The following is an 18,758-nucleotide window of genomic DNA, read 5'->3' on the forward strand; positions in this document are numbered from 1 at the left end:
AATAAGCAGTAAAAACCACTTTTTACCATTACTGTTTACTACTTTTTTACTATTATTTTTTTTGTATAGCTCTTGACACTGTGTAGTATAGCATCAAAACTCGTTTGCCAATTTAACTATTTTATAATATGCTTGAATTTTTTTACATTTGTTTATGTTTTTTTAAATATTATTTAAACCCCAGTTTCATTTATTTATTTGACAGAAATAAGTTGAATAAAATTCTAGTGTCTTAAAATATCACTTATTTGTCTTGAATGCTTTTGTTTCGTTTTTTAACTTAAAAATACATTAAAAAAAAGGCAACATGTATTTTCAAATGAGATTTTATTAAAAATAAATTTTTGAAAAATACAAGTACAGATCAATATGGAAATACAGAAACATAACAGCCGAGCAAACACATTTAATATAGCCACAACCTACATTTTAAAACAGAAAAATTTACTTTTTGTACCCATACACAAACAGCGAGTATTAAAAAAATTAACAAAGCAAGAAAACCACCAATAGGAAAATATTTACTTCAAAACTATGATCATTCTTATTAACAGAATATAAAAACACTTTTATTCATAAAACTCAAAAATATTTTTTTAAGGAAAATGAAACTAAATAACTCAAACAAGTGAACTAATTTAAAAATAATTTCTTTTAAAAGGGATTTTCAAAATTTCCTAAAAAAAAGCTGTTTTATCCAAATATATTTTATAATGTGCTTACAGATAATTTACTAATTTTTCTTCGATTAATTTTACATTCCTAACTTAGTAATTTTATTCACACAGATAAACAATAATCATCTCACATGATTTAAATGAAAGTTGCTATAGTCTCTGAAAATAAGAGGATTAGTTAAGAAGATTATGAATAACGATATTAATTAAATATTTAGACGTTGTAGATCACGGAATACTTTTTCCTGATCCACTGCGACTGATTTTTGCGAACAGACTGGATGAGCCACCACTAATTCCTCCCATGTCACCATGTCTACCCATTCCTTTTCCGATTCCACCATTTCCTCGAATTCCATCTTCCAAACCACCATACTCAGCCATTCCAGCCCCACCATATCTTCCCATTCCATAAACGTTTCCTCCATGACCTTGAATTCCAGCTAGAAAAATATAAGTAAATAACTTATTGGTTGATAATTTTGTATGATCAGTAACTACATAAATGAAATGTGATAAAAATTTTCTCTGAAACTCCATAAAATTCTTAATGGAATTATGAAGAATTTCTAATTAATAACGTATATAAATTCCAGCATGATTTAAAATAAGAAATTTTAATTAACAAATATTTGAAATAGTGTCAGCTGATGAATGTGAACTGTATTATGAAATAATTTAACATTTCTAATCGTTAAGAAATTCAATATTTCAAATGATTAATTAACTTAAAATTTTTACATAATTAGTTGAAATTAAAGTCGATTAATTAAAAAGTTGTACTTGCTAATAAACTGAAACCGAATTCTTAAAGATTTCTCTCTCTTTAGAAGCTTCATGCGTTAAATTGTATAAATTTAAATTTATATCAATGAAACAGCTCCTTAGCTTTAAGAAATTTTTAATCTAAGAAAGTACTATATTTTGAGAGTAAATTAATTAATTTTTGGAAGTATATTAAATCCGGAAAAGTAGAGGAAAAAAGATCTTTTTTCCAACTGATATATATTTATAACATGAATGTTCATGAAGCGTGATTCAATTGTATTTGTCACAAAATGCATTCTCTATTTTTGTACTTTAAATTTTTTACATAAAAATTTATAAAAAAAACTTGCTTTTACTTATTTATTTGCTTTAAGATTTTTCCCTAATGGAAAGTGCTATTTAATTTTGCAAAAAATATATGAATCTTCTCAATAGATGAATCGTCTTTTATTCAGACTCAACACATTTTGAGTGAAAATTAGAAAGGGTTATTCGCAGAATCGTTTGCTATTAAAAATATTTCATTTATTGTTTCACTTCAAATAATCCTTCTTATTATTTTTATTTTTTCTGTATTTTAAATCAGTTATTAATTTTTAATTCTATTATTTTTAATTATTAATTTATTTATTTTACTCAACATTTCACGCACGTTAGCTTATGTATTCCTAATACGATTTCACTTTGTTTGTTTTTTCAGGTTTAGAATTTTTGAGATAAGAATAGTAACATTTAATCATGTGTAGATTAATGGTGTGACGTGGATTCCTTTCTATACGTTTTTCCTCGATGTCTGCCATGAATTTCATGTAACTCAAATTGCTTGCCAATATTTAAATATGTATGTCAGGCATTCTAAATAAAAGTAGCTAAAAGCTAAAAATCAGTGGATTAAAAAAGAAGATTATGAATCACAATATTAATTAAATGTACAGATATTGTGTAAAAGTGAATACTTTTTCCTGATCCACTGCGACTGATTCCTGAGAATAGACTGGATGAGCCATCTCCAACAACTCCAATGTTACCATGTTGACCTCCTCCAATTCCTCCAATTCCACCTCCTAGACCGCTATATTCTACCAGTCTACTGCCTCCTCTCATTCCACCAACGTTTCCTCTCTGACCCCCGGATAAAACTAGAGGAATAAAAGTCAATGACTTGTTGATGGAAAATATCACAAGGTAAGTAAATGATTAATAAATCTGATAAGAAATTTATCTGAAATCCCATTAAATATTTTAATCGATTCATGAAAGTTTTTTTAATTTACAACATTTATAAATTCTCGTATAATATACTGTTAGAAATTTTAAATGAACAAATAATTAAAAATTAGAAATAACTAAATGAAGAGAAATTTAAAAGGACAGCTGATGAATGCATCTATATTGCCAAATGATTTAAAATTTCCAATAAATAAGAAATTTATATTTTCAGATGATTAATAAACTTGAATTGAGAGAAATTTTTTCCCCACAGTGACTTTGCGTATAAAATTACTTCAATTTAAATCTATGATATAGCTCTTCAGCTTCGAAAATTATTTATTGTAAGGAAGAACTACATTTGTAAGGAAAATTAATAACTTTTTGAAAGTATTGTTTATTCGTATCTCGATCCGCCCTATTCAAGGGCACACGAGAGTAGAACTACTCTCGTGTGCTCTTGAACTCTCGTGTGAACTTTTTGAAAGTATATTAAAACTGGAAATATAGAGAAAAAAAGAAAAAAAAAGATTTATTTTCCAACGGAAATATTTATAACATTCATTATGAAGAAAAGTAATTCAATTCCATTTGTCAAAGAAAGTATTCTCTTTTTTTGTCTTCTTTTCCTTTAACCTTTTCTTTTTCTGTTTGAAAAGAGAAAAAGAAAAGGTTTTCTTTTCCTACGAAAATTTTTATAGCATTAATGATGAGGAAATGTTATTCAATTATATTTGTCCCAGAATGAACTCTCTATTTTCAAACTTTAATTTACTTTTTCTTAAAAATTTGTTAATATTTTAGTATCTGTGAAACAAATCTTGTTTATACGAATCTACTTTGAAATTTTTCTCTAATTAAAAGGGCTGTAGAAAAGGTCATTTTACGAACGGTATCTAGATGAATCGTCTTTAATGCAGACTCAAATTTTGGGTGAAAATTAGAAAGGGTATTTTACGGAATCATTTGTAATTAAAACTGTTTCGTTTAATTATTCGTTTCACTTTCAATATCGTTCTTTTACTCTACCCTCTTTTCATTTCAAACCAGATATTAATTTTTGTTTCGATTATTTTTCATTTACATTTTGACACTTGGCGCGCGTTTGCTGACGTGTTTGTAATGTGATTTCAATTTGATTTTCTGAACTTCGAGTTCTTGAGATGAGATTAATGTTTATTTTATTAAATGTCTATAAATTATGTGACTTGGGTTAATTTTTAAATATTTTTTACAGATTGAAATATTTTTGTCATTACTTTCGCAATTTTTAAATGGTTTGCCAATTTTTAAATATGTATATCACATAACGTAAATACAAGTAGCTAAAAACGGAAAAATTGTAAAGTTTATTTAGTTGCTTCACTTTAAATAATCAATCTTATTATCTTTTCATTAATTTTCTGCCCTTTAAATCTGATATTAATTTTTAATCTTCTAATCTTCAAATTTTAATTTTTTTGTTTATTCATTTTTAAAGTTTTGCGCACGTTTTTCGTGATGTTCTGACTAAAATACTCTTTCTAATGAAGTGATTTCAATTTCGTTTTTTGGACTTTCTTAATGTAAATAAGCGGCGTGACATGGGTTCATTTCTAAATGTTTTTCCACGATGTATTCCAGATGTTTTGTGATGTTCAAATAATTGTCAATCCTTAAACATGTATATCATATAAAGTACACTGTTTGAATTTTCTCTCTAAAATTATGGTAAAATAATCAGCAGCAGTCTGTCCATCCAATTAACCGTAAAGTTTACGGTAAGGAAAATTTTTTACATTTGCGGTTTTAAGACCGTTTATAACTTGTATGGTTAAAAAAAACTGAATACAAAGTAATAAGGTTTTTTAACCATTTACAACTAGTATGTTTTCTAAATTATTAAAAAGACTGGACATGGCAGATAGTTTACCAGCTTTATGGTGCTGCCATCTATGCGTGAATGAGAGTATCGTATTTTAATATCCTAAGATCACAAATTAGGGAGTGCTGGATACTGATAACTTTTCGTGTGTTTAAGGGATTGGAGGAAATTTAGTGGTGTCAACGCTGGGACTCGAACCTCCATTCTATCTGATATAAGATTGACAGATTAGCCCTCTCAGCTATAGTATGTAGTAAAGAACTAAAAGTGATCTAGTTGGTGCTAGGAAATTCTGATTATTTAACCATATTAGATGAAAGTAGTAAATAACCAGTTTTTCTCAGAATTTACAGATTGAATATCATCTTATTTATGGTTATTTGTCTGTTTTGTTTAAATATGGTAAAATAACAATTAAATAAATTGGTATTTAACCATTTTTTCCAAGGAATTTTTAATGGTGTATATAAAAGTAACTAAAAACTTAAAACGAAATTGTTAACTTAAAGAGGATTATGAATAAAGATATTAGTTAAATGTGCAGACATTGTATATCAGTAAATACTTTTTTCTGATCCACTGTGACTGATTCCGGTAGATGGACCGTAGGTTCCATCGCCAAATGCTCCCAAACCAGCATGTCCATACCTCATTCCTTCTCCTCTAATTCCACCGTAGCCTCCCATTCCACTTTTTAAATCACCCATTCCACTTTCACCATATGCTCTCATTCCACCAACGTTTCCTCTTTGATCTTCAGACTCAACTAGAAAAATAAATGTCCATGCCTTACTGATGAAAATTTTTCAAGATCAGTAATAATATAAATAAGATCTGATAAAAATTTTCTCTGAAATACTACAAAATAATTAAATCGATTCAATAAAATTTTCTTATAGTCAACATGTAAACATTTTTGGAAATTTTCTGAAGCATTTTTGAAAATATCAACTACTGAATAGATTTATAGTTCCAAAGGATTTAACAGTTTCATTTAAAAAATTGAAGTTTTCAAATGATTTACATAATCTTGCTAATCAGTCAAAACAGAGATTTTAAGGATTTTTTCCCCTTAAAAACTCAGTGCATGAAATTGCTTACATTGAAATTTAAATTAATAAAACTGCTATTTAGCTTTAACTGCTATTTAGATTATTTTAAATAAAAAGTAACTATATTTGGAGGGTGAATTAATTTTTGGAAGTATATTAAAAACGAGAATGTAGAAAAAAAGTGGTTTTCGTTTCCAACGGAGATATTTACAACATCGATTATGATGAAACGTGATTCAATTCTATCGGTTATAAAAAAAAAACATTCTCTATTTTTGTATTTTAAGTTTCTTTCACATAATTTGTTTACGTACTAAAATTTGCAAAAAAAAAGAAACTTTCTTACCCATACCTACTTCCTTTAAAATTTTTCAATAATAGAATAATAAAAGTGCAATAGAATCGTTCATTTTACAAATAGATGAATCTTCTTTTATTTAGACTAAAAGAAAAATTGTTGGAAAATTAGAAAGTGTATTTTTACAGAATCATTTGTAATTTAAGTAGTTACGTTTATTTATTTGTTTCACTTTAAATAACCTCTCCTAGTTTCCTTACATTTTCACCCTTTTAAATCAGATTTTAATTTTTAATCCTCTCACTTTTATTTATTTTAATGTTTTGCGTTTGTTTGCCGATGTGTCCATCATGTGATTTCAATTTTCATTTTTGGACTTTCTTGAGATGTCCATGAAAGAAATACTATTTTATAAAATGTGAATAAATGGTGTGACTTGAGTTCATTTTTATATGTTTTTTTCCACGATGTACGACTTGATTTTGGTTATATTCAAATAATTGCCAATATTTAAATATGTATATCACCCAACTGTATTAAAGTAGCTAAAAATTAAAAATAATTGCCAATATTTAAATATGTGTATCACCTAACTATATTAAAGTAACTAAAAATTAATAACAATTGCCAATATTTAAATATGTATGTCAACTAACTGAATTAAAGTAGCAAAAAATTTAAGATAATTGTCAATATTTAAATATGCATATCACCTAACTGTATTAAAGCAGCTAAAAATTTAAAATAGAAATGTTAAATAAAGGGAATCACGATATTAATTGAATGTGCCAGAAAGTGAATACTTTTTTCTAATCCACTGCGACTGATTCCTGCGGATAAACTGGATGAGACACCACCAATTCCTCCCATTCCTTCTCCTCCGATTCCACCATATACTCCAATTCCACCTCCTAGCCCACCAATTCCCCTTCCACCATGCTCTCTCAGTCCACCCACGCTCAGTCCACCATAAGCTCCTGATCCAGCTAGAAAAATAAAAGTTAATGACTTATTGATGAATAATTTCGCATTATCAATTATTATATTAATAAAACTTGATACACATTTTCTCTGGAACTCCATAAAATATTTTAATCGATTCATCAAGGGTTACTAATTGACAGCATGTTTAAATTCTTGTATTTACAGTAAGGAATTTTAAATTAACAAATAATTAAAATTAATTAAATTAATTGAAAAGGTTGATAGTTAAACACCTTTTTGGTCCTGGATTTTCAGCAGTTAGAATCTTTAAGCAGTTAAAATCTCTTGGGTTTAATTGAACATTTATATATAGAGCGAAAAATCAATTTTTTGTTTCTATTAGCTTGTAACGATTGACTCAAGTCTAGTCTTTAACGCTCAGTTCGTTTAAAAGAGCGCATTAAGAAAATATTAAATTATATCATATTAATGAATTAAGTTATATTAAATGAAGAGGTGAACTTTCACCCTTATCACAAAATAAAAGTTTCAGATACACAAAAGTTACAACGGTTACAAAGATGTAAAATTGCTGAACCGGCACGGTAGCAAAGGTGTTGACAGAATAATCATTTGCAGTGAGAAATTATGTAATACAGAACTGAGATATAAACCTAAAAATAACGTTGCATTTTTAGCAAGTTCAATCATATACCTGAAAATTTTCGAGTTTTCTGCAGCTTGCAATAATTCTATAATGCTTTGGTGACAAATAATGAAAATTTCAGCTCAACTCAATTCATCAAAAATTGGAAAAAATCAACCCTGAATATTACAAAAAGAAAGTTTTGGCTACACATTTATTGTTGCATGCTAACATATTGTATCACTAAAAGGAATGGATATTTCAGCAACGTTCTGCTCCATCGCACCAAAATAAAACAGCAGGGACTTGGCTCCATGTCGATTGTCCGAAGTTTATCAAGCAAGAAGTTTGGTTACCTTTTCACCGGATCTAAATCCTTTAGATTATTGTGTTTGGGGGATTTGGAGCTTTAAGTTAATACTAAGCAGCACAGTTTGGACTATCCCAGAGTCCCTTTATTGCTTGAATGCAAAAAGTTCCCTTTAAAATGATTTGTGCTGCCATTGGACGATGGCGTAGTGATTAATAAACTATAGAAGTCAGAAATATGACAGTTAGGAATATCCAAAAGGTATTAGTTAATTAGTTCTAAATAATTATTCTTTCTCAAAAAACTTTTTACTCAGTAAATAAAATGTAAGATTTTTTGTTTCGATTCTAAGTGGCCACGCAAGGGACAAAAGATGAATAATATTTTTCACTTAAACACTATTCTTTCAATCTAATAACATTGAGAAACTGGTTTTCCATGCATAGCAATTCAAAATCTTAAATGTTTAGGTGAACAATCGCAATTTATAAAAATTATCAACTTTTAGATTGCTAACTAAGCCGCTCATCTTAGTAAGTAATCAATCAAACGAAAAAAGAAAAACGATGAACAATTTGCAACTTTTAGTCGAAGAGTAAATAACTATTGTACATAAGTAACAATCTTATAAACAGAATTTTGCCCATAAACATCACCTTAAGGCAATTATTTCACTATGCAATTACTTTTTATTTTTTAGAAAAAAGCAATTACTAAAGTAATCGAAGAATTTTATTTCACTTCAAGTAATAATAATTTCAACCATAAGAGCCATTTTCATTAACTCTTCTTGTGTATCTTTCTTGTGTTCCTGCTGATGCTGGTTTGGCCACCATATTCACATCAGCTGGGGTTTCCGGTTTGCTGTCTGTACCTGGATCATTGCAAAACTAATTATTGTGAATAAGCAAAATTCCCCCCCTGAACTTTTCCTTGATGCAGTAACTTCAGTTTGTAGTTAACAGTTATAACTTATAAACTATGGTAAATAAAAAATAATAAATTAATTTAATAGTTAACCATTTTTAATATAATAATTTCTTTCAGCAATTGAAAAATTTTAATTTTACTTTAAATAATAATAATTTCAAAAAAGCAATTGCCATTTGTATCACCTCTTCTAGTGTATTTTTCTTGTATTCCTGCAGGTGCTGGTTCGGCCATCATATTCACATCAGCAGGGCTTTCTGGTTTTCGGTCTGTACCTGGTTCATTGGTCTTCACTGAAGCTTGGAATCCAGCTGCACCAGCTGTGTACTGTACTTGTCTTTGCAGTCCTTGAACGTCTGTGTAACCATAAGATCCTTGAATATTTCCACTAGAATCTCCTTCTTCATTTCTAAAACTGTTTGCACCCATGCCATTGGCTTGGTAGTTGAAGCTGTATGGTTTAGGCTTAGACTAATAACACACAAAAAATTAATGTAATACAAGTATCTCTTGAAATCTAATTGGGTTTCGAATCATTTCATTATTATCTCACCATTGCTCCTCCAGATCCATAACTTTCCGCGTTTCCTCCGTATCCTCCCATTCCGCTCATACCTCTTCCATAACCACCCATACCTCCTCCATAGCCACCCATGCTTCCGCCATAGCCTCCCAAACTTCCACTAAAGCCTCGAGATGCAGTTGCACTGACTCCATAGTTATAGCTATTTACTGTACAAAATAATCCAACAGCAAATATGACAATCTGAAAGAATAAAAATTTGAAGTAAAATAGCAAGTTTTCATAATCACAAAGCAATCCAATTTTTTAAAATTAAATTACAAATAGTATTTTTTAAAACCAATACTTTTTTTATAACCATCGCTGAACAGCCTTGAACATCGCTATTTCTTTACATTGTCTGACACAGTTTTCCATTGTTGCTTATGCAGATTTATTGGCTGCAGAATCATATCGTAAAGTCCAGTTATTTGTTTGGTTTTTATAAGCATCAAATTGATAGAAGTCACTAAGGTATTGTTTTAGGGGTTTTAGGGATAGAGAAAAATTCAAAGGCACTTACCTGTAATATTTATTTATCATATTACTTTGTTTCTGCTTTTTATTGTTTTCTAAATTACGAGTTTTAAGCAAAAGGAGTTGGTTTGTTATTAACGTAATTCTATTACGTTTCCATTTTATGATAAACTTATTTGAATTGGCGTCTTAAGCTTATCAACTACTTCACAATTAGTATTTTTAATGCAAATTACCATACAGTTGAAAATATTCGTTAAATGATTAAGATGTTAACGATCAGATCCATGCACAATATGGTTGCATGCAAAAATTATGCTTAATTTGCCAGCCTGTTTACAGAGCGAAAATATTAATTTACTGTTGAGAACTCATCAATTATTGTTATAACAATATACCTTTAATTTTAAAAGTTGTTAAAATTTATAATTGTGGTAATGAATTGTGGTATTTGTAATACCATATCGTTTAAAGTCTCTTCAAAACTATGGTAAAATAACCGGCTGTATATGATTTGTGAAGCCTCATTTGTAATTATTAAAATTTTGTATAAGGAATTAAATTGATGCTGCCCATTATGCTTGATTGAAGTAATTTCCTTACATATCGCAAGAATGTTCATTCTAAAACTATGGTAAAATAACCGACAGTAGTCAGTCCATCCAATTAATCGTAAAATTTACACTGAAGAAATTTTTACCTTTACTGTTTGAAATCGTTTACAACTAGTATGGCAGAGAAAACCGTGAATACAAAACTACACGGTTTTGTAACAATTTACAACTGACATGGTTTCAAAACCATAAAAAGAAATTTAACTGATGATGGAGGACTACCATATGCGTGAATGAGAGTATCGTATTCTATCAGCCCAGGGTCACAACTTGCAGAGTGCAAGACACTGCCTTCATGTACCGGAGAGAATGGAGAAAATATTGTGTTTGTCAGCGGTGGGACTCGAACTCCGTTCTGTCGGCCATGAGATTAACAAAATAGTCTTCTCGGTTATAGTATGTACCTATCTGCAGGAAACTAAGTGACTTCTTCAGGTGGGTTCAGTTGGTGCGATGAAATTCTGGTTGCTCCACCGTATTTGGTAAAAGTAATTAATAAGCGGGTTTTTCAAAGTCAACAGATTGAACACCATCTTACTTTTGGTTATTTAACTGTTTTGTTTGAATAAGGTAGTAGTGTAGAATAACAATTAAATAAATTGGTATTTATTCATTTTTTCTAAGAAATTTATAACAGAGTAATAGCTTATAATGAATCATAAAAGAAATGTTCAGACGTGGGAAGCGTAAGCAAATACTATTAAATTTTTTCTCAATTCAGTAATTTTATGTGTATATATATACAGGTATAGGACAAAATAATAGGAACACCTGTGAAAGAATGGAGTCGTTCTCGACCGTCCAATAAGCGGCGGGCACGTGTCGCAAGAATGTGCCACGTAGTGGTGATGAAAAGCAAGGTATCTGTCTAGCATTTAGCAGTGTGAGATTTGCATGAGAAAAATCTGTTTCTAGCAAAGCGAGATTATGTCCGACCTCTCTGACCTTAAAAGAGGCATGATAATAGGAGCTCGCCTGGTTGGAGCGTCCGTATCCAGAACAGCGAACTTTGTAGGTGTTTCAAGGACCACTGTATCAAGGACTCTGTCGGTATGCACAAAGTTGGGTTAGGTGTATTCGGCGAGGCACAACAGCGGCAGGAAGTCGAAGTTGTCAGACCCTGATAGACGGGTGTTGAAGAGGATAGTCGCTCGAAAACGCAAGGCTACTCTGCCGGTGATAACATCCGAGATGAATACCCACGCTAGCATTCATGGCAGAGTAGCTATTCCAAAACTGTTAGTTTCAGTGTGGAATGCTTTGAAGAGACTGCAGTGGTGCCAAGACCACCTAAAATGGACACAACTGCAATCGGAACAAGTCATCTGGTCTGATGAATCCTCTTTTACACTATTCCAGACCACCAGACGTGTGTTCGTGTGACGGACGCCGACAGAAGCATTTCATGTTGACTGCCTGGTTCCAACCGTGAAACATGGAGGTGGTCCTGAGATAGTGTGGGGCACTATATCTGCCAGTGGATAGGGGCCTCTCGTTGTCTTGAGGGGGTGGTCAAAGGGGACCATTACCGAAGCATTCTTGCAGATCATCTTCACCCTATGCTTCATACTCTCCTTCCGGGAGAACGTCCTGTGTTCCAAGATGACAACGCCCCTGTTCACACGTCTCACTGTGTTCAAACATGGTTAAATGAGCATAATGATGAAGTGGACCATCTAACGTGGTGTCCTCAGTCCCCTGATCTCAATATCATTGAGCCTTTGTGGGGTTTTTTGGAGAAAAAAATCCGTCTCGGTTTCCTCCTCCACGCACACTCTCTGAACTCGAGACAGCCCTGCAAGAGGAATGGCTGCAAATTCCAATGAACTTTGTTCAAGACCTTTATTTGTCAATCCCACGTAGAATGCAAACTGTCATTCAGGTCAAAGGTGGCCCAACTCCTTATTAATAAAATATTTTCATTTTTTCACAGGTGTTCCTATTATTTTGTCCTATACCTGTATATATATATATATATATATATATATATATATATATATATATATATATATATATATATATATATATATATATATATATATATATATATACTGTAAGATTTACTGTAAAGTCACTGAATCGCTTAAATTACATAAATATTACCGTATTAATTTATGTATAAAATTTTTCAGTAACAGTACTTTTCTTTTGGAAAAATGGATTTTATGGAGACTTTACTCTGGGTGATTTTTACCTTAATTTTATCCGTAATTTCCTACAGTGAAGAAATAACAATTATTGCGAAGCAATCATGGGAGTTAGTGAGTGGAGGTGAACTAAGGGTATGGCTTCCTAGTAAATTAAATAAAAACATGTTTATCAAAACTAGTGATCTAACATGCTTAGATATTAAAGCAATCATAATTCTACTTTTAATTATATTTTTCCAACAAAGCTTTATAATAATGAGAAATAGTTAATTTCTATGCAAATTTAAAATTTGAGTAGTCGTTTGTCATTGCTAATAATAAATAAAATGTTTATAAATATTTTAATTTTTTTTAAATAGATGGCCCAAGTATTTGAGCAGTTAATAAAAATATTTGTCCTATTAAAAAATTGAAACAAAATTATGTTTAAATAAACAATCAGAAATCCATATAGTTTATTGTCCCAGTTAAAAAAAAAGCAGCTAAGTAACAAATGTCAAAAAATTCAAGCATGTTCTATGCTTCATATTGTTTTTGCTTGCAATAAAATCTATCATATTTAAATAGTTTTCTTTCATAAATTTTTTTGTTACAATGAATTTTTTTTCATTTGTTGTCTCTGTTAATAATATATATTAGTCATTCCTATGTCAATAATATTTCTTAAAATACAGATTATGAGTTTAATAAATTTAAAAATCAATAAATAATTTTTTTTTTCCATTTTCCATTTTTTCCGTATTATTAAAACAATATTCGTCGCAAAATTAGTTTTATATAAAATTATGTAATTCTCAAATAAAAATTAAAATAATATTTATTTTAACACTTCAAAAAAATTCTTTTTTCAACTAAACCTTATCGAATTCGGATATAAAAAATTCACATCTCACCTGTAAAAGCATTTTTCTTTTAAACTGGATATTAAAATACAGAAGAGTTTGTGCTCTGGTCCTCTCGTTTGTGAAGCTCTCGAAATGGATATGAGCTTTTATACTCTTTTCCAACTAAATGTTGTAAAAGAAGAAAAAACACGTGACAGTTAAATCAATTCTTGAACTGTAGTAAAACAAATAACTTTTTTTCAAAATAACAAGATGCCACAGCTATTTTTTAAAATATATCTTCAAATGAAATTAAAAAGAAAAAAAAAGAGCGGTTCTTTTGAAAAGTCAAAAAGACAATTTGCGTAAATAGGTGAAGTTATGAAAAATTTGAAATCAATTGTTTATGAGTTGTAAAAGAGCATTTTTTTTTACGTGAGCTTTCGGCATACTAATTTCTAAGACTGCTATCAAGAAAAATCACAAAAACCAGATCAGTCACAACTTCACAAAACATTTAAAACGGAGGTCACTTATTGATTGAATATTTTCTCATTTACACTATTCAGACCGAATCAATTTAGTAAATCATATATTTTAAGCTGATTTATAATCTAATTTCTTTCGGATTTAAACATGACCTCATACCATGGGTAAGATCTTTTATGCTTTAGTAATTATCAATCATGATTGATATTAGCAAATATTTTGGCGAAAATTCCTTTTCTAACCAATAATTATGAATTTATAACCTTGGAAGCTTGAATAATTTTGCGATTTTGTTGAAAAGAATTACGCTTCTGATTCTCTGTAATTACTATTTTTTTTAATAAAATAAGCACAATGACATTCTTCAATAAGTTGTTTTATATATTTCAGTAAGATCATTATTTAGTAGGAAAATATAGAGCATTTGCGACAACTGGGTTTTTGGGCTGGGTTTTTTCGATTCACATATAGGGGAGAGGGGGGCACATGTGAACAAATTTTTTAATTTCGTCTTTTTTCAAAAAATATGATCAATTTCTCACAGTAAAGAAGTCCATGTGTTTAAATAGTCAATAAAATATTTCTTTACTTTATGATATTTTAGAAAAATGACTTCAATTGTTCACATGTGCCCCCCCCATAGGGGCACATGCGAAAATGCCTGGGGCACATATGAACAAGATTCAAAACACAAAGCAATCATCATAGAGAAAAATAGAAAGAAAAAAAAAGAAAAAATTCTTTAATATAACAGATATAGATACACATTATACTGAAGGGGTTGTAGCTTACTATGTGAATTTATTGGGTTCATTTGTTTATGTGAATTTATTGGGTTAATTTCGTCAATTCGGTTTTTCGCAACTTCATGTTCCTCAGGAGACGTAATGGGCCTTTTTCTTTCTTCTCTGATACGACCCTTTCATGCTTTTTTCTCATTTTCATTCAAAACTTAGAAGACTATGCAGCATTAAAAATATTTTATTGAATAAAGATTATACTTGCATGTATTGCCTTTGCAAAATAGGCTTTCTACTACTAATAATAATAATTTCAAAAATTATTTTAAACTTAACAATTTAAGTAATAAAATATTGTGTCTTTTTACTTCTTGTAATCATTATGTAACACAAAACTGTTGACCAACAATTTAATAAAATAAAATTTTTTAAAGAAAAAATAAACAATTAATTAATTAATTATGGAAAATTAAATAATAATAATTTTAAATGCATACATATCTTTTAAACTTATAATATCATGAGTATGATAATCTTAATACTATGCACGATCACATGTAAACTGTTCACATCTGCCCCAGATGTTTTGTTCGCAAGTGCCCCATCATCTTTCTTAAACCTAACTTGAAAAATAAGGAATTTTTAATTGAGTAAAAAAAATAATAATTGTCATAAACTTACCTAAATGTTCATATAATGTTCTGTAATAGTTAATTTTAACTTATTAGTTGATTTATACTATGTTTTCACTTGAAGAAGCGAGTGATAAAAGTATGTACAACACCAGCTGATACAAAGAAATTGTCAGAATATAACAACAAAATAGCTCATTGTTCTGAAAGTTTTGCAAAAAGGTAGGATTAATACTACCATCTATTGAAAATTTTTCGAGATTTCTTCTTTCAAATAATATTGGTAAAACATACCATGTTCACATGTGTCCCTCACTCCCCTACGGAAAGAAAATTCTGGAAATATAACTGCACAGAATAGCAATGATATTTCTGGTTAAAGAAAAAAACCCCACATAATTCTGGTTATTAAAACCAAAATATACTGTGTTTAAACCATTCATTTTGTAACTTTTCTGTTCATATGGTTACGATTTATCGGAAATTCTTATTTTCATAATTTTTTTTTATTAACTCCATTTTAGTAATAGGAAATGCAAAACTGAAAAAACTTAATTTAATCAACTAAATGGTTTTTATGTATTTCTCTAAGGTATCATGATAAAATTTCCCAAATTTACTACATTTATCAAATTTCATGACTCATTATAAACTACATTTTATTGTTCATTTTACCAAAGTTTTACGGAAAAAATTATCGAGCATTTTGGTGTTCCTATCGAACCAGAAACAAAGTACATTTTATTCAGGATCATTATTGTTTTCTCAAAGGAAAAAACTGAGTCGTGTAAAGCAAAAATTAAACAGCTGAATTTATAACAACATTTATAATAAATAAAATTATACAGCTAAATTATATCACATATTATAAGACCATGTATTATTGCTAATTTTAGCAAAATCATTAAGAAAGCTAAACGGTAAAAATTTGCCGAACTATTTGGTGTTCCCATAAAACCAGAAACAAGGTAGATTTTACCATATTCTGGTAATTTTGACCATTATTTTTTCCTTAGTGACAAAAAACTATTGTTTGTTAAATGTCAAAAATCGTTTAAGAAAAAGGTAAAAAAGCTAAATTATAAAGTTTTGTTTAAAGCTATGACTAAATTCAATAAAACTAAATTTATAAGCATTAAAATTACGTCTAAAGAATTAAATTGATGCAGCCCGTTATGCTTGATTGAGGTAATTTTCTTACAAAATATTCAAATTCTTTCTCAATATTATTTTGCAAAAACTAAACTTGAACAAAAATAAAATTAATTATTTTGTTAAAACCATTAGTGGTTTGGAAAAGTATATTTTTCAGCTAAACTACAACTACACATTATTCGAAACTAGTTGAAAACCCCTTCTTCGTAAGGAATGAAAAAAGTAAGAAGTCTATAAAAGTTATTTGAAACATGACTTTTGTTTCCCTCATTCACTTATTTTGCAAGTCTAGAGAATGCGCTCCTATTTTTGAGTGCTGGAAACATATCAACTTTCATTACCATCTTTATATTTTAAGTTAATGGAGATTTTAATCTTATTTCATTCATATTTAAATGAGCTAATTTATAACTCAATACCACTTTTTACGTAATTTTTCATTCAATCTTCAACTCCTTATACTTTTTTAGCAGCAAATATTTAATTGAAGAATTTCTGGAAAGTTTTCTATTATTTGTGATTTTTATTTTTTTGTGATTTCTTTATTTGTGATTGTGATGTGAGCGTTTTATTTTCATGCATGAAGTAGTGTACAGAGCGCAAAAAAAGGAATCACTCAGAATAACTTCTGATCTAATGATTCACGTAATAAGACTCAATCCTAATGGTTTGAGTAGATGACCACAATGATGATAATAAATTAGAGTCGATGATATCTTTAGTTTCGAAATCAGACTTAAAAACGTACTTTCTCTGAATAAATGCACATTTTTTTAATGGATTTGGAATCCTGACTCTCAAAATATAGGGGATAGCCGCAATCCGGGAAATATGATCCGAGCAATTTGGTCAGGAGTGCGGTTGAAAGTTTGAATCCCTTAATGATATTTTTTCTTTTCGCGTATTCCGCTATATCTCGAAAAACTTGTAGGCCAATTGATAAAAAAATTTACCCACAATTATAAAATTCGCAGATTGAACGGTAACTACATGCCAAAAGAAAGTTTTTAATCATTATTTGTTTATTTTTTATTTTTATAATAATCGAAAAAATTTTTAATTGTAAGGTAAACTAACTCTTGCTTAATTTTTGTAACTGTAATTTTATTTGTCAAAATAAAAAATTTTGAACAAAATTGGGTTAAACTAAATTTTTAATCATGACTCATATAAAATTCAATTTTTAAAGAACTATGCGATAGATTTCATTCAAAGCTTCTATTTACATTATTTAAATTGATGTAAAAATTTATATATCTTACGATTCTGAAATTTTAGGACTATTAATAAATAAAATAATAAATTATCATTGAAATTAATTTTTTGTATGGAAAATTTTTTTTTTCTCATTCGCTAAAAAAAAAAAAAAAATTCCCGAAATATGGCGAAATACGCAAAAAATCGAATTAACCTTAACGGATTCAAATTTTGGACCGCTAATCCAACCAAACAAATGGAACTTTTCACCAAATTGCTTTTAACCCCCTAAATTTTAAGAGTCAGAAATCCAAAGCCGTCGAAAAAAGTATGTTTAAAAAGAGAAATTAGGTTTTGGTGTCTGATTTCGTAACTTGATATAAAGCTAGTTCTAATTAATTAGTATCTGTAAAGTCGTCCACAGAAATTATTAAGATTTAAACTTAGTACTTGAAAATCCGATTATTAGAACAAGGGTTACTCCCTGTGATCTTTTTATTTTTGCTTCTCACTGTACAACGTGCGTCACAGAATAAAAATATTTTCCTCTTCATTGAAATAAAATACATACATTAATTTAATTGCTGCTGTGAAGCACGCAGATGAAATTTTCATACATTTTTATTCTAATATTAGATTACCATTGCACCTGCTGACGAATGCTCTATTTTAAAACCATATTTTATTGTTGATTTTATGAAAATCATTGCATAAGTGCTTTCGTGAAACTTATTGAGCTTTTTGATATTTCCATAGAGCCAGAAGCACAGAAAATCTAATATGTATATATATATATATATATATATATATATATATATATATATATATATATATATATATATATATATATATATATATATATATATATATATATATATTAGATAGTTCGAAGCAGTAAGAAGGTTGACATTAAAACATTCTAGGTTGAACAGTATGAGCTGGATGAGCGAAAAACGAAATGGAATTTTCTGATTGGTTAGGAGTTTTCCATTGTTTTAAATTAAACTATAGATAATTCAATTTTTCAAATAGTGAAGAGATAACATCAGGGATATTTGTCTTTTTTTTTCTATGTGTAACCATGCATTAAGTAATCAGTTTCATTATTTGTCTGTCGACGAATCATAAGAATAAAAACAAATTTTTTAGAACATAAATAACACAAAGATTAAATAATCAATTCCGTGGCTAGTAAGCCCTATCTCTATGTAAAGGGGCTGATGTAAACACAAAACTATTT

At 29.1% G+C, this 18,758-nt stretch overlaps 1 protein-coding gene across 1 annotated transcript; it reads right to left on the reverse strand.

The window, feature by feature from the left end:
- Positions 1 to 310: 310 nt before the first annotated feature.
- On the reverse strand, positions 311 to 13,521 carry LOC107444303 (uncharacterized). The gene is made up of 7 exons (XM_043055807.3): positions 13,375 to 13,521; positions 9,232 to 9,444; positions 8,864 to 9,149; positions 6,672 to 6,854; positions 5,084 to 5,284; positions 2,402 to 2,584; positions 311 to 1,120 (listed from the first exon to the last, which is right to left on the reverse strand). Exons 1-7 carry the CDS (start codon positions 13,384 to 13,386, stop codon positions 906 to 908), a joined length of 1,293 nt encoding a protein of 430 aa, XP_042911741.2. The 5' UTR covers positions 13,387 to 13,521; the 3' UTR covers positions 311 to 905.
- Between the last annotated feature and the right edge of the window lie 5,237 nt (positions 13,522 to 18,758).

Source organism: Parasteatoda tepidariorum, chromosome 2 (genome assembly GCF_982258835.1).
Source record: "Parasteatoda tepidariorum strain Cologne lab strain chromosome 2, Ptep-v5.0, whole genome shotgun sequence".
NCBI lineage: Eukaryota > Metazoa > Arthropoda > Arachnida > Araneae > Theridiidae > Parasteatoda > Parasteatoda tepidariorum.